Below are 14,902 nucleotides of genomic sequence, written 5' to 3'. Positions count from 1 at the left end.
AGTCAGAGCAACAGAAAAATATTAATTGCTGCTAGTCACTGATTCTCTTCCCTCTAAGCCGAGGGCCGAGGGCCTGCCAGGTGAGAAATAACACTATTATACATTAGAATACAGTCAGAGCAGCGCCTCGTTTTGTCACACCGCTTTTTGATATTTGATTTTGTGAAAAAATACCACTTATGATGGCAAATATTTCATTATTTGATAATAATTCATATTGATCCAGGCCTCATACATACATACATGTAAATATATTTCTATTTTTTCTTGCTCTTATTGGAGTACATTTATTGTTAGAAGATGTGATTCCTCAGTTCATTTAATACTAGATACATTAAAACTTTAACTCCTATTACACAGCTATGACTTAGAGCAGCACGCCACTTAGAAGGCTGTGCGGCTGTTTGACAGCCGAGTGAAGGTAAGTCACCTTTAGTCTCACCTGAAACGACTGATACACTGACTACATGAAGGCCATCAGCCCGCATGCCTGTCCGCCTCTTCCTCGTCGACTGTAATGTCTCTTGCGTGTCTCCTCCTGTACTTACGGTAGACCCCTCCGCTACACGGAAGAAGAGGCTCAGCTAGCTAGAAACAAACAGGGATGTAACATTTAGTGCGTTGTTTTTCGCAATTTTTGAAAGACCCATTGCGTGGAAGGACATTTTCAAACCGCAGTTACCCTCCACGCGTTACTTTGCATGAATTATCATGGCGACGTGCATCCCCTTTCAGACCCAGCTGTCCTCAATAATGGAGGTTTTGGTGAAAGCAGCAGTGACAGAGATATCCAAACTAGTCGATGACAAATGTGCGTTTTTACACCTCGAGATATCCAGAAAGCAGAGCGAGAACGAGCTGCTGAAGAGGAAACTGCTGATGATGGAGAACAAGAGTGCACAGCTGCAGCGAGGCTTTGGTAAAGATGGTCCACTTCCTTTAATTTGTGCTCTTCATTAGCGACTCCAGGAAATTAATGTGCCATGCATATTAATGCAGAAGTGTCAAACATGTGATTACATTTACGATGAGCTAAGGCAGTGCTGCAGAAATGCTGTTATTTTGCCTATACATGTATGTACATTGTAACAAAAATTGGACGCATTTCCTCCTTTAATTACAATTTAATGTATTATTTCCTTTTCTGCACCAGAAAACTACATGGACAGAGGAACTGACTGTCCGCATCCCACAGGAGATATTAAGGTCTGTGTCATTTTCATGATTAAGTTTGATTTATGTCAGGGACATCAGTGTGTATGTACCTGACTTCACCATCTAGACAGAGAAGGTAAACAGGACCCAGGGCCACCAGGGGCCCCAGAGTCAGTCACTAGTTTGTGCTAATATCTTGAACACAGTGTTCAGAGAAGGGTATAAGTTGGGGCTAAAAAGGGGCCCAACAGAATTTTTTTGCCAAGTAGGAATCCCTTCATCTTCGCCTAATTAGCAATTAAAGGATCAGTTCACTCCATTATCAATAAATACATATTTTTCCTCTCCCCTGTAGCGTTATTCACCCATTCAGATTGTTTTCTGGCGTGACCTGCCGAGTTTTGAAAACGTCGGCCCGTGGGGTGTCTGCGTTCGTCTCAAATATAATAGATTGCCCTCAGCTTCTCAAGAAAAGAAAAAAAAAGTAATAAACACAACAACAATGTCTCTTACCTGAAATTTTCACCTGGTTGCTCAGGACAATCCACAAAAAATAAGTGAGCAGTTTCGTTTAAGAACCATTTTCTTTCCATATCACTGCACAGAAAGACGATAAGATGTCCATCAGGTGTGCCATTCTCCTTTCTTTGGCTAGTGAACGAGGGAACAGAATAGTTCCTACACTGCTTACTGGGTCATGATTCCTGGAAAGAGATGTTGCTGTTGAGTTGTTCAACTTTTTTGGTGCTGTGAGCATCAAAAACCCAATGCCCTCTAGTTCCATTATGTTTAAGGGACGGAAGACATCTCTTTATGTCCCTTAAACGCTGGTGTCAAACATGCATAAAATGAATTAACATATCCACAGGTAATTTACCGCAACACTCTAAAGCTCTATGATTTAGTGATTTTCAGCTCTTTGTTTTGGTTTTATTGCCGCAACTTGACCGATTTGGCTCAGTCTCTCTGCTCTCATCAGTGTGGCTGGTGCCAGTTTTCAGCAGAACAGTGGAAAAACAAACTGTACACTACACAAAGTTTACAGAGAAAACAAACGACTAGTTGGTGAACACAGAGGAGAATTTAGCAGCTAAAGAAACAGATATTCTCCTCAGTGGAGTGCAAACAAATCGAAAAGAAGAGTTAATGATGGACTTATATTTGCTGGGTGGCCAGAGACACAACTTAAAATGCATGTTAAATGCTGCTGTTCACCTGAGTTTTATATATGCATCTGTTTGCGAACAGGTTTGGCAAATCTACTTTGTTAGCTGATAATTTGTCAATGTTGGGTTTACAATTTGTGCTGCCCCCAAGTGGACAAACGTCTGTTCAGCTCGTGTTGATCACATCATAAAATCTGCATTTCGGGCTCTATTGTGACACAGTGTGACTGTTACAGTATTTCTAACAGTGGCCTCCTGTTTTGAAATCCTCTCTTCGTTTAGTTTCCTGAGATTGATGATGCTCATGTTTCATTCACAATTAAAGAAGAGAGTCCTGACGAGACGCTGTGGATCACCGATTCTGCTGGACCGATTGGTGAGAGAAAGAACTAGAGTTTGTGCAGCGTTCCTACTTTTTGCTTGTCATTAACTTCATGAATGCTTCTGATTTTTTCACATCTGTCACTCGCAGGTTCTGCTTTACAATACCCTAATGCCCCTGAGAGCCAGCAGCTTGAAGAAAACCGTCAGTTGAACCATTCAGAGGTCGCCAGGCAAAAAGCCTCAGAGTTTGGTGATTTGTACAGCTCTGGTCAGCTCGCAGGAGACATCAGCGGCCTTCAGTTCCCTGTCAAGACGGAGAAGGAGGAGGGCCGATCTGGATTCAGTCAGGATGGATGCCAGCACGGCGCAGGGAAGCAGACTCAACTCGCTGCTGACTTTTCCATCGATGAACGAGAGAATCAGCTGTGGTCGTCCATAATCGAAGGTAATGACATTGATGCTGGTTTTCCTGACTTCTCCAGCGTGGTGGAGGAGTACTCCAACACGTTCCCGGATCCCGCTGACGCTCACATGGTTTCAAACACGGCCAAGCCGGCTGGCGTGCAGCAGCCGACCTCGCAGAGGCCTTGTAATGGGAACTACAACAGCGAGTATCAGAAAGATGTTCCACAGTCGTCCAGTTTTGAGCCCAGACATAACCAGGGTAACCAGACACAGCAAGACAGGCAGAAAGAACAAATGTACTCGCTTCTGAGGGAGCCGGATGATCTACCCGAGAGGGAGACTACAGCTGGAGAGAGACCAGCTGTAACTCCCTCGCACAACACCTTCACCACAGGCAGCTACGCCTCGCACAGACCTCTCTCCGGCATGGCGCGGGGCTACGTTTGCTCGCAGTGCGGGAAGACGTTCAGCCGCCTGCACCAGTTCAAGCTGCACCAGCAGAGCCACAAGAGAAAGCGGGCTTTCTGGTGCACGGTGTGCGGGAAGAACTTCCAGTGTTCATCCCACCTCAGCATACACCACCGGACACACACGGGCGAGAAGCCGTACGGCTGCGGACAGTGCGGGAAGAGGTTCACGCAGCAAAGCAGTCTGAGGGTGCACCAGCGCACGCACAGCGGGGAGCGGCCATACAGCTGCTCGCTGTGCGGGAAAACCTTCATCCTGATGCACCATCTGAAGCGGCACAGAATCATCCACACGTACAGCTGAGGGGGAGGTGTGTGACGGGGTGTTGCTCAGGTGAAAAGACACAAATGACCCTCAAAACAAATCAAAAAGCCAGTGAGCGGCAGCTTCCTCGGTTGGGATTTGTAGCTTTGTGGCATTGCTCACAGACTTTGTATATTAATGCATATTTTACTATGCAAAATCCATCCAGTTTTAAGACGTTTGCTTCTTTTTTTAACTACTTTGTCCTATAATTATTAAAACTGAAATGCAGCTGAGTTCCCACCAGTCAGTATTTTTAAGACACCACCAAAGCTAGAAATCCAAAAAAAAAAAAAAAAACAAGGTCTGAAGTGTGGAGTCGTTACAAAAACATCCTCTTACAGACCCCGGCATACTGATCTTCACTCTTCGACACCATTTTTTTCAGCTTCTCGTGTAGAAATATGCCTTACTTCATCTCAGCACTGAAACTGTAAAAGCACAAGACGCTCGTTATCCCCATAAACTCTCCCCCGTCCATTCAGAGCCAAGCAGAGTGAATCACCTCTCAGGTTCATGTTGTGATGTCAACAGTGGTAAAAAACCTGCCTGACTATTGTTCCCGGTTGAATTTTTTTTTTCTCCATCAGATGTAATCCCCCAAAATCCTTTGCCCTTTGTTATGATTTATATTAAAGGATCAGTTCAAATCAGCAGCTGGACTGTAAGTGTTTCTAGTTTTGGATGTCTCCCTGTGTTGAGTTTGTTCATCACTGACCGTTCATTATGTTGGTTTAATCAAAAATGTGTTTACAATTTAGTGCTCAAAATCGGGGCTGCAACTAATAATGTTTTATGAATCTTTGATTATAATTTTTTAAAAACATTTTTAGTCTATGATATGTCAGAAAATTGTGGAAAAACAAGCATGGAAACCCTTTCAAACTTTTTAAAATGGTTTGCTTTCCTGACAGCAAGGAAAAATGTACATGTATATAAATTCAGACAAGATCAGATTGGTGACATAATTCCAGCCTGTAATCTTTTTTAAACTCTGGTCGATGAGGTGTCACCAGAGGGCAGCGTAACTCATTGTTTCACACGTCTCTGTGCAGAGAGGGAACTACAATGTACCAGTTCTGCAGTTTTGAACTGCAGCTGAAGCTTGCAAAAAATGAAAGCAGCCACCTGACTGTGATCTTCGATGGTTCGACAGCTTTTCATACAGTCACTGCCGGAGACATGTTTTACATTCATGCTTGTTGTTGCCATGTGGTTAATTCAGATGCTCATTCCATCCTCTATGCAGAGCAGGAAGCCTGTAAAACTGAGATGTTTGTTTTAAAGGAATAGTTCACCCAAGAATGAGGACATAGCCATTATCCACTCGCCCACATTCTGATGGAAAGATGGACAAAGTTTTGTCATCGACAAAACATTTCTGGAGCTTCACAGCAAAACAGCGTTAACAGCATTCTCCCAAATGAGGGAGATGTGGACTTCACTGTAGCTGCTAAGCTAAAAGAGGTGGCATGAGATGAGTTAGCATCTGAAGTGGGTGCACAAGCTCAGTCATACAAGGGTGTCTTTCAGATCAGTTTGGGATTACACTGGGCGAGCTGCTTGGCACTGTTATGCTTTGTTTAAGTTGTTTTTCAACATTTTAAAACAATTCCCATCTTGTTCGGGAAAATGCTGCAACACTGTGAAGCTCAAGAAATGTTTTGTGGACTACGAAACCTACCTCAACTTTCCATCAGCATGGGGGTGATGAAAATAATGACCAAATTAGATTTTTGGGTAAACATATCCTTTAAGATGTATACAGGCTCTACTAGACTTTGAGGTATTTTAGATAAAAGATTGTCTTCCTGTTTTTCCAGAGCAGAGAGTTAAAAAAAGCATCAGGTATGTCAACAGGGACGCTGTGCTGGGTTTGGTTCATCTGGACACACCATCAATACATCTCTATCAGGAACATGCTGGTAGCTACTTCGCACGTAAGTTTGTGTTCTGATTTGAGTTTTCAAGCAGCTACAAGGAGCTTTTTTGTTGTTGTTCCCGGCAGCTGCTGTGGTATGAGCACCATCCCCACCTCCTGTCATAAAGATCGTCATCGGGCTAGCTGATGAATTTTTTGTAAGCTAGTCAAAGAAAGACACAACATACTTTCTAAAATGTTTAAACACGTTTGGAGGATGCATAGCAATGAGTTCATCTATGTATCTGTGGCTACATCAGATTAATGACAGTTATATGAGAACGGTTCAACAAAGTGAACTTTGTTTTAATGCCAGACTGCCAGACCAGAGAGCAGCTCCTTTCCTCAGAAGGTCCTTGTAGTACATTTATGTATAGTTTCCATGTTGTTTATACAGTTTAATAATGTGTCTACAGGTCGACATGGCTTTAGTTTGGCGTTGAGAGAGTTATGCAGGTAGTAAAGTACAGTACAAACATTGCTGTGGAACAGTTTGACCTACAGTCCACGTCTGAGACCTTTCTAGGTTGTCAGTGTAGTTAAAAGAGCAGCTATAATACTTGCAGAGCCTCATTGCAAACATTTGTAGTTGACATACAAAGGTGTTAACAGGAAGATGTTCATGTGTTGAAGTTAATGATTTCCCAGTAAGATCAGTGAGGACTCCTGCTGGGGCGTCTACTCATCTGTCCTTGCCTATTTCTTTCCCTGCCCACAGATGTTGAAATACAGCAGATATTTCTGCAAAATGATGCTGTAATGTAAACACATCTAGAGCTTGGTCCTCCACCTTTTGTCAAATCAGCGTTTGTTAACATTATTTGAAAAATATAAGGCCTAAATTTCACATTTTACAAAGAGGCCTGGTCAGATAGTTGTAGACTGTCTGGTGGCAGACAGCCAGACAGGTCAGAGCCTTTGACTTTACCGTCCCTATAAGCAGCCACGTGTGAAACCGCTTCAAGAAGCAACAAACCCAAAACTCTCAAACCTCCACTACATCCACAGTCTCATGTTAAACATGAAGTGCATTTTTCTTTTCAGAGTAGTTTCCTTAAAAAACCTTTAACAGTTGAAAGATCTGCGTGTGTAGTCATAAATCTAACCTTATTGCAGGGATGTCAGTGCGTGCTGCGCATGCCTCCCTACACTGCAGTATATCAGTGCAGTCAGGACACCTGGACCTGCACACTCGCTGCAGCAGAACAGACGGCTCATAAAATTCTCACGACCTTGTATGGCCATAAACACTGATCCCTGAGCGTCATGGAAAAAACGTTTTTCTGAGTTCTTTTTCAAAGGAGGAGGAGGAGGAGGACAAGTGGCAGTGGATATATGTATTTTGGGTAAGAAAGCGGGAACAGGCAGCGTGTAGTCTGGAGTATCAGAGCGAACGGACAGCAGAGAAAAGGGAGGGTAAACATGGCCGATAAGGCGAAGGACAAACAACCTGGGAAGAAGTTGATCAGATAGGTCAGGGGAAAGTTTGTACATGGAAGAATGAGACTGAAGACTAACAGTGAGAGTTCTGAGGGTGGATTTCTTTTTTTTCTTTTTTTTTACTTTTTGGACACATCACACATTAAAGGGAACGATCTCACACATCCCAGGAACAGACGATCTGACCTTTTAGTTCCAAATGTATCTCCAAATGAAACCACATTGTTTTCAAGTCGAGTCATTTTATTGTAAAAGTAGATGCACAGTTTGAACATGTTTTAGTCAAGTACCTCTAAAAGCCCAAACATCTATAAACCCGGTCTGTTAATACAGTGATAAGACATAGAAAGAATTTCTGATCAAATCTAAGTACTTTGGTAACTGTCTCATGCATTAAATAATCCCTTTATGCACCTCTGTCCATCAAACACTTCATGTACTACGAAAGCAAATAAAAAACAAAACACTACTTAAATACATTCAGTATAAATATATCAGAACATTTTACACATCTTTTACACCATATTAAACAATTATTTCTTTCTTTTGCCCATGATCCGATGAAGACATGCACGATGAGTTGGTCCTCTACATTAAAAACTAAAACGTAAATATGACTATATTCTGATTGGTTGTTGACTGATATCAGGGAATGTAAAAGAGCTAAAAGAATAAATATTAATATTTTATTAAGTTAAAAAGTTATTAAGTTAGAAAATACAATGCTGTTTCACTGAAACACTACTTGTCTCAATACAGTACACTATATTACAGCAGGGATTTGAACTACTGCAGTACAGAACAGTGACGTCATTCATCGATACACCTTAAAATGTAAACGCTGCTGATAGAGGAGTGTATAAAAAGAGTTTCCAGGATATTAAGACTTAAAGTAACAGTTGATGGCGACTACAAAAATGAAGATGAGCTAATTAAACTATCTGATCGAGTAGTAAACCTGTCCAGGTGGTTTAAAACTACAGTGTTTTAGCGTTCTTGGAAGCATTTTTTAAAATCTTCTCCATAAAGCAGATCGACAGCCGACCTGAGAGCAGGTGCAGCCGCGTCGGTCTGATGATCAGTACGCGTTGTTGTTGTGCTCCAGCCGAGCCACCATGGTGGACACCAGCTTCTCCAGCTGCTCTGCCCTCAGCCTGCCCGTCTCCAGGACCTCTTCGTGGTTGGCCTTCTCCTGGCTGTCGTAGTCCATCACCGCCCGGTTGCTGATCAGCGACAGGGCGAAGCAACGCATCCCGGCGTGACGGGCGACGATGACCTCGTGGACAGTGCTCATCCCTGCGGTGAAGACAAGGAGGAGGTGATAAGTTACACTGACTACTATATGTGACTGCAAGCTGTTCAGATGTTAGTCATGGCGCGTTTTCTTGATTTAAGATTTTTCAACTTGTCTAAACTTACTTTTAAACATCAAGGTCCCGACTGTCATTTGCTGGTTATGCGTAGTGTTTGGTGTGATGCATTTCCCAAATTGATTTTTATGACAACACAGATACTATAAAAACTTTTTACTTCCTCAGCAGTGAGGTTTTGAATGACTTGTCCTGTGACTCACTCCTCTCTGAGTGTTGTGTGAATGTGTCTGTGTGCACGTGCTCCCCTGCTTCAGTCTTGTGATGACCTGGATGTTAACCTTGAGATTAAGGGCATTTTTTAAAGTCTCAATATAGGAGAAGGGTTAAAGTTATGTAAAGGTTCAGGTAAAGATCAGGCTTAAGTGTGTGGTTGTGGTAACTGTGCAAGTTATAATAATAACTGGACTTTGGCGATCTAAGTTATGTTGGATTTGTTTTCATATAAGAACAAAGTAAAAGATTTTAAATGACCTTCTTCACTGGTTTTCAATGGGACATAAATCTGGTTGGGATTGAGGGAATGTCACAAGTTCTAAGTGCTAGTGTGTGTGTGTGTGTGTGCGCGTGGGACTCACCAACAGCATCGGCACCAAGACTGTGCAGCATGCGGCACTCTGCGATGGTTTCGAACGACGGGCCTCCCAGGACGCAGTACACTCCCTCCCGCAGGAAGTCGTTGTAGCCCAGATCTGACGCCACATCAAGGGCCAGCTGCCGCAGCTCGCGGTCATAGGCGTCAGACATGCAGGGGAAGCGGACACCAAACCTAGAAAGTGGAAGGTGGGGGGTGGAGTCAAGTTTAACCAACCGTTGGAACCTACGTGATACTGAAATCCCCCAAAATGACTCAATTACTGTTGAAGCAAGACACCAAGTTTCTGAGATTGGTTAATGTTGATAACGTTCTCATGAGAAAGACAAAACCATCAAAGTCACCTGTTTTTCGACACGGATGCACTGAAATTACACACAGCTCTGCTCTAATGCTAGAAGTTGTGCTGAAGTGTTTTGGTGCGTCTACCCTGCAGCCATCGAGAACAATAAGTGCTTTTGTCGACACTCAGCTTACTGTTGCTGATGTGTGGCAGTTTTGTGTAGGAGTCTAGAAAAATGCACCAAAATACAGAAAAAAAACCCATGATGGGTGAGAAGGGGAATCTGTGTTCAGCTGAGTCATTTGAACAGAGAACAAGGAGCGACTGCCTTCTTGAAACTACTAGAAAAACACTTTATTGATTCCTGGAGGGAAAATTCGAATTAAAATAATGACTTGGTCTCTTTCAGCTGATGACAGATTGATTTAAGAAAAATTTAGCTTTGAATTCTGTCAGGCCAGTTTGTAAGAAAGAAACCCCAGTGGGAAACAAGTTGTCTATAAAATATGAACCATATCCAGCTTTGAAACAGAGACAATATGAGCAGCACCCCTCCCTCTCCTCCGCCTACCTGTCATCGTTAGGTCCAGCCAGCGGGTTGATTCCAGCGAAGCCCGGCATGTTGATGTGGTCCTTGATGATCATCACGTCTCCCACTTTGTAGTCCTGGTTGAGGCCTCCGGCTGCGTTGGTCAGGATCATCGTCTCCACGCCCATCAGCTTGAAGACACGCATGGGCAGCGTGATCTGCAGAACACAAGGTAAAATCAATCAATCAAACGCTTGCACAGACAATCCTAACATTTATACCGTGAATATGCACGGCTAGTATTAGGATTGTGATGTGACTGACAGTAATAACAACGATTCAGGCGTAAAGGTATTTAAAGGTTTATTCATTAAATAATCTGCCTGAGGTTGTTTCACTGAACAAGAATAAACAAGTGGAGGAACAAACCCTGACATCTCCAACTGTTCAGACTGTGACCAGACACCAGGTGAATTAATTCAAGTCTACAATAGATTATCAACAAAACTTAAAGGGTTTGTCCCCCCAAAACACATTTATAGCTGGTTTAGGTTTTATTTGTTTTGGAAGCTTTGCATCTGAAATCTCAGCTTTACATTTCAAACACTCAACAGCTGTGTCCCAGTTACTTCACAGAGCTCTCTGTTGGCAGTTTTCATGGAAACTGTGAGGTCTCAGCATTAGTCCGGGGAACATGGACAACGTTTCTGGACGTTGGCAGCTCTGACAATTTTTTTTTAATAAACGCTACATTTCAAGGCACATTCCTCTCATGTGATCAAAACCATCTCTGAGGGTCTGGAGAAAGAGAAACTTGGCAAACCACCTCATATTTATCATTTATTTGTGTAGAAAGACCTTTTTTTTACATGTTTAAGATTCCTCAATGCAATCAAATGATTGGCTTCCTAACTACATGTCAGATTAAAGTAACTACAGTATGTTTTGGTGCAGTTTTAAGAATATGTTGATAATTTATCTGGAAGGTATCATGATCACAATTATGTCAGACAAGAAATTAAATGTCACATCATCCCATGCTGGATACGAAACGGCGCTGTTGTTAACCTCTACTCACCTTCTGGATGGGGTAACCCTCGTACAGGTGAAACCTGCCTTGCATGCAAACACACGGCTTTCCTTTTAGTGTTCCAAACACCAGCTGGCCAGCATGACCGTGCACTGCAACATACACACACATACGTTCATTTAATTAGAGGCCAAAACATGCTCAAACACCAACATAACCAGCTGTTGCTTGTGCATACCTGTGCTCCTGGGGAAGTTTGGAATGTCACTGTATTTGAAGACTTGAGGGTCCTTGAGCACCTCGGCCAGCCCTCCCAGACCTGAACCGCACACGATTCCCACAGTGGGCCGCACTTGCGTGCTGGACAGCAGCCAGTCAGCTGTGGCCCGACACTCCTCATAGCTGTCACTGAGAGAGAGTCACAAAAACAAACATAAGTCATGTATGTACTAAACTGTTTTCAGAATGGACTGAGACTGGTCATGCTGCATTCAGTCACCAGGAAATAAAAGGAACATCTGATTCACCAGAGGGATTTAGGCAGGTGGGGACATCCTGTACAATCACCGAAAGGTTTGAGAGGCTTTATTGTGAAAACAGTGCGTCATAATCATATGATGAAACACCAGGACCTTTACACATCCTAACACACACAAACACATACACACACACTCTCTGTCTCTTTCTTTCCCGACCACTAGTACTTATACTCTAGTGGGTACTTCTGCAGTTGCTAAGTGGTATTTGGAAAGATTGCGAGATTGCGGAGTAGAGCGTAAACTGAATTTTGATTAGATTAAAGGGGCACTCTGTAGTTTTGAAGAAATTCAAAGTGCAAATTTTAATATTTTTAATAATAATGAGGTAATAATACAAACTATATGCCACTGTATATTCATCTTTCCCATGACAGAATAAACAAGCTGTTCTCAGAGGTGAATAAGGTCCCCGGAACACTGTTTGAAGCTAGAAAGCTGGCACTGTCCGCCAAATATAAACACAGTAAATCAGTAACTTCTGTGTGAGGTGGAATTGTAAAAATTGTACTTAAAGGGGGACTGTGTAGTTTTGGAGTAGACTATGTTTGTTTTCTTCATAACTGAATAAACAAGCTGTTCTCTGAGGAAATTATAACTAATACCCAGAACACCGTTTGAAGCCAAAAAAAGTGGCAGGGTCCCCCAAATACAAACAAAGTGAAACAGTATGAAATTGTGTTGTCTTCAGGGTCAGTTTGTTCATTAGAAATTTCCTCTCCAAAACGACAGTGCGCCTAAGTTTTACCCATTATCATCATTACATTCTCATCACTTTGCACTTTGTCAGGAGGCGCAGTGTGAACATGAGTCAATCTCACTTCCCTGCGAATAAAGCGAGAGTTTCTTGGCTGCTAGTCTAATAATGTGGCTGCCTGCTGTGTGCCAAACTCCGCCAAACTGAATGAGGAACCGAATGACTATGAAGCCACATGAAAGCTCACAGCAGCGGCAACACACACACACACACACACACACACACACACACACACACACACACACACACACACACAGTCACTCAACCAGTCACCGAATGACTAAGTATAGTCTCCTTTTTGTGTTCATACGGAATAACTCGGCTTCCTCTGTGACTCAGAGGTCGGTGGGTTTGTAGGAATGGCGTCACGGCGGAACGCATGGACCGGACGGGGGTTTCTTCCTTCCGACAACTCGGGGCAGTCCGCGCGTTTCTCTGTTATAAACGCTTACTACAGAAAAGCACGTTTTATCCTTCAAGCAACACCACCAGGAGCTTATTTCTCCATGACAAGGAAGTAAAATGTGGCAGCATCCTCAGGAGCGTGTCATCATGACAGCTCGTTTTTTCTTTTTTTCTTCTACTTCTTCTTCTTCAATTTTTTCTTTCTTTAATTAATCACTTTAATTACACAGCCCGAGAGATTCTGCTTCTCCGGGGGATTTGAGGCAAATGTAGTCACATTTAAAGATATTCAGCGAATTGTATACAGCCTCCACATGTCACCCCCTTGTGGAAATGAGCGATGGGAACCTGGTAATGATTTAAGGGCAGCATCTAAAGACATATTTTGGAATATTACGGTAAAAATGTGGGCACAACACATGTTTTAAATCGCATCCCTTGAAATAATGTTTTAAATCGCATCCCTTGAAATAATAAGAGTAATTACTCATGTACTCACCCGGACACATACTCGGACATGGAGAACATGATGAAGCGTGAGGCAGAGACAGTCGGCAGGTTGTTCCGTGTTAAATTAACTCGAGCTATCCGAGTTTCCTGATGGAAGGACCGGTTTTACGGTTACACCCCCATCCGACTGTTTAAAGCGCGGCTGCCACATCCCCCCTACGTCACAGCCCACCAGAGGCTCTGGTTGGTCAGAGCACAGGCGTTGTTCGGTGAACCTCTGATGTGCTCGTAGTCCAGGCAACGTGTGGTGCGTTCAGGAGCTCAAACCCAGTCGGAAACCAGTCATCGAGATGACCATTAGGACGAAAGAAACACGTTTATTGTTAAAAAGCAGGGTCTGTTGTATAAATGTAAATAAAAGATTTCCTCATAGCTAAAACTAGCAGCGGTGTGCAGCTAACAATCCTACAACTGATGAAATATATACTTAAAGAACCCGTGGTACAAAAAAATGTTCCATGTCAAAAACTGCCATAAAAATATTATATATTAATATAATTTTCAACTTTCACTGTTTACATTTTTCAACATACATCAGTCAAAATACAGGTAAATTGCGTATCTAGTGAAAACACGTTTGAATGGATTTTAATGATGCGTAATAAACTGGTTTAGCTGTCTGTCTGTAATATAGACATTGTATTGTAAACATGTTAATAAAAGCAGGTATGCAAAATGCATTAATACAGACAAAAAAAAGTTAATAAAACATCAAGTGTATCAACACTTGCATCAGGATTAAAGATAATATTGTATCAGTTTGAAAAAAAACTATTTACTCTTGCTCTGCTGTGCCAAATTGAATTTCATCTCATCTCACCTGACACTGACAGTCTTTTGATACAATAACTAATACGAAGAATACTATAAATGTTTACCCGACTAATGTAATAAATGCTGTTAATTTAGTTTGTTGTGAACAGTTTTTGTTTTGTTTTGTTTTAGCCCATCACCAATGTGTCCTTTCGAAGACTATGATTTTATGTTTAGAGTTGGTGCAGGATGCAAGAAGTTGTGTTTGTTGGGGTAACACAATTTACTTACCATTTCGTCCCTATTAAGAGATAATAGGTGACAGGATGATAAAGAGATTAACAGAAAAAAAATAGTTAAAAAGCCAAGCTATATACATAGCTTATTAAAAGAATGGTTGTGACTTAACAGAAAAACACAAATCAGGATGATTAATTTTCTTTTAACCGAGTATAGGCCCGTTGTGTCATTACACAGGGTACTCTACGTGACACTTTAAACGTAATAACTATAGAATTTCCGACAGTACTTAAAGGCAACATACTGCATTTCTCACAACGTGGTCGTGTTGCCTTTTGGTGCTGATGCAATCGCCCTGCTGGAGGAGGAGGAGAAAAAAAAAATCAGTTTGATCATCTGATCATAGTGATTGGCGAGCCAGAGGTTTTAAATCAGTGTTGTCATCGTTCATGTCTGTTGCTCAGTGAAAGACACTTCATATATATTATGATGAAGGAAAAACTCATGAACAGAGTAAAGCTTTGTAAGTTTGCAGCTGCTGAAGAATCACAGCAGGGCCAAGGTTGAGTTTGCACATTATGAACATTAGATTAATCTCCCTACTCTAATACAAATATGACTGAGTTTTATAAAGACTAAAAGTAAAGATATCTTATTACAATATTACCATGATATAAGTGAGTAGTATTTGAGTGAAAGTCTTAAAGTAGGC

At 42.0% G+C, this 14,902-nt stretch overlaps 2 protein-coding genes across 2 annotated transcripts; one reads left to right on the top strand and one right to left on the bottom strand.

Moving 5' to 3' along the window:
* The first annotated feature begins 482 nt into the window (after positions 1-482).
* LOC119011675 (RB-associated KRAB zinc finger protein-like) lies at positions 483-4,474 on the top strand. Its single transcript, XM_037084994.1, has 4 exons — positions 483-919; positions 1,154-1,206; positions 2,604-2,697; positions 2,794-4,474. The coding sequence occupies exons 1-4, from the start codon at positions 712-714 to the stop codon at positions 3,819-3,821; spliced, it is 1,383 nt and encodes a 460-aa protein (XP_036940889.1). The 5' UTR covers positions 483-711; the 3' UTR covers positions 3,822-4,474.
* A 2,933-nt stretch (positions 4,475-7,407) lies between these two features.
* On the bottom strand, positions 7,408-13,342 carry LOC119011677 (purine nucleoside phosphorylase-like). The gene is made up of 6 exons (XM_037084996.1): positions 13,187-13,342; positions 11,228-11,397; positions 11,038-11,141; positions 10,002-10,177; positions 9,131-9,321; positions 7,408-8,478 (listed from the first exon to the last, which is right to left on the bottom strand). The coding sequence occupies exons 1-6, from the start codon at positions 13,213-13,215 to the stop codon at positions 8,261-8,263; spliced, it is 888 nt and encodes a 295-aa protein (XP_036940891.1). The 5' UTR covers positions 13,216-13,342; the 3' UTR covers positions 7,408-8,260.
* Between the last annotated feature and the right edge of the window lie 1,560 nt (positions 13,343-14,902).

This window comes from Acanthopagrus latus, chromosome 21 (assembly GCF_904848185.1).
Source record: "Acanthopagrus latus isolate v.2019 chromosome 21, fAcaLat1.1, whole genome shotgun sequence".
Lineage (NCBI taxonomy): Eukaryota > Metazoa > Chordata > Actinopteri > Spariformes > Sparidae > Acanthopagrus > Acanthopagrus latus.
This window is presented reverse-complemented; position numbering and strand designations above follow the sequence as displayed.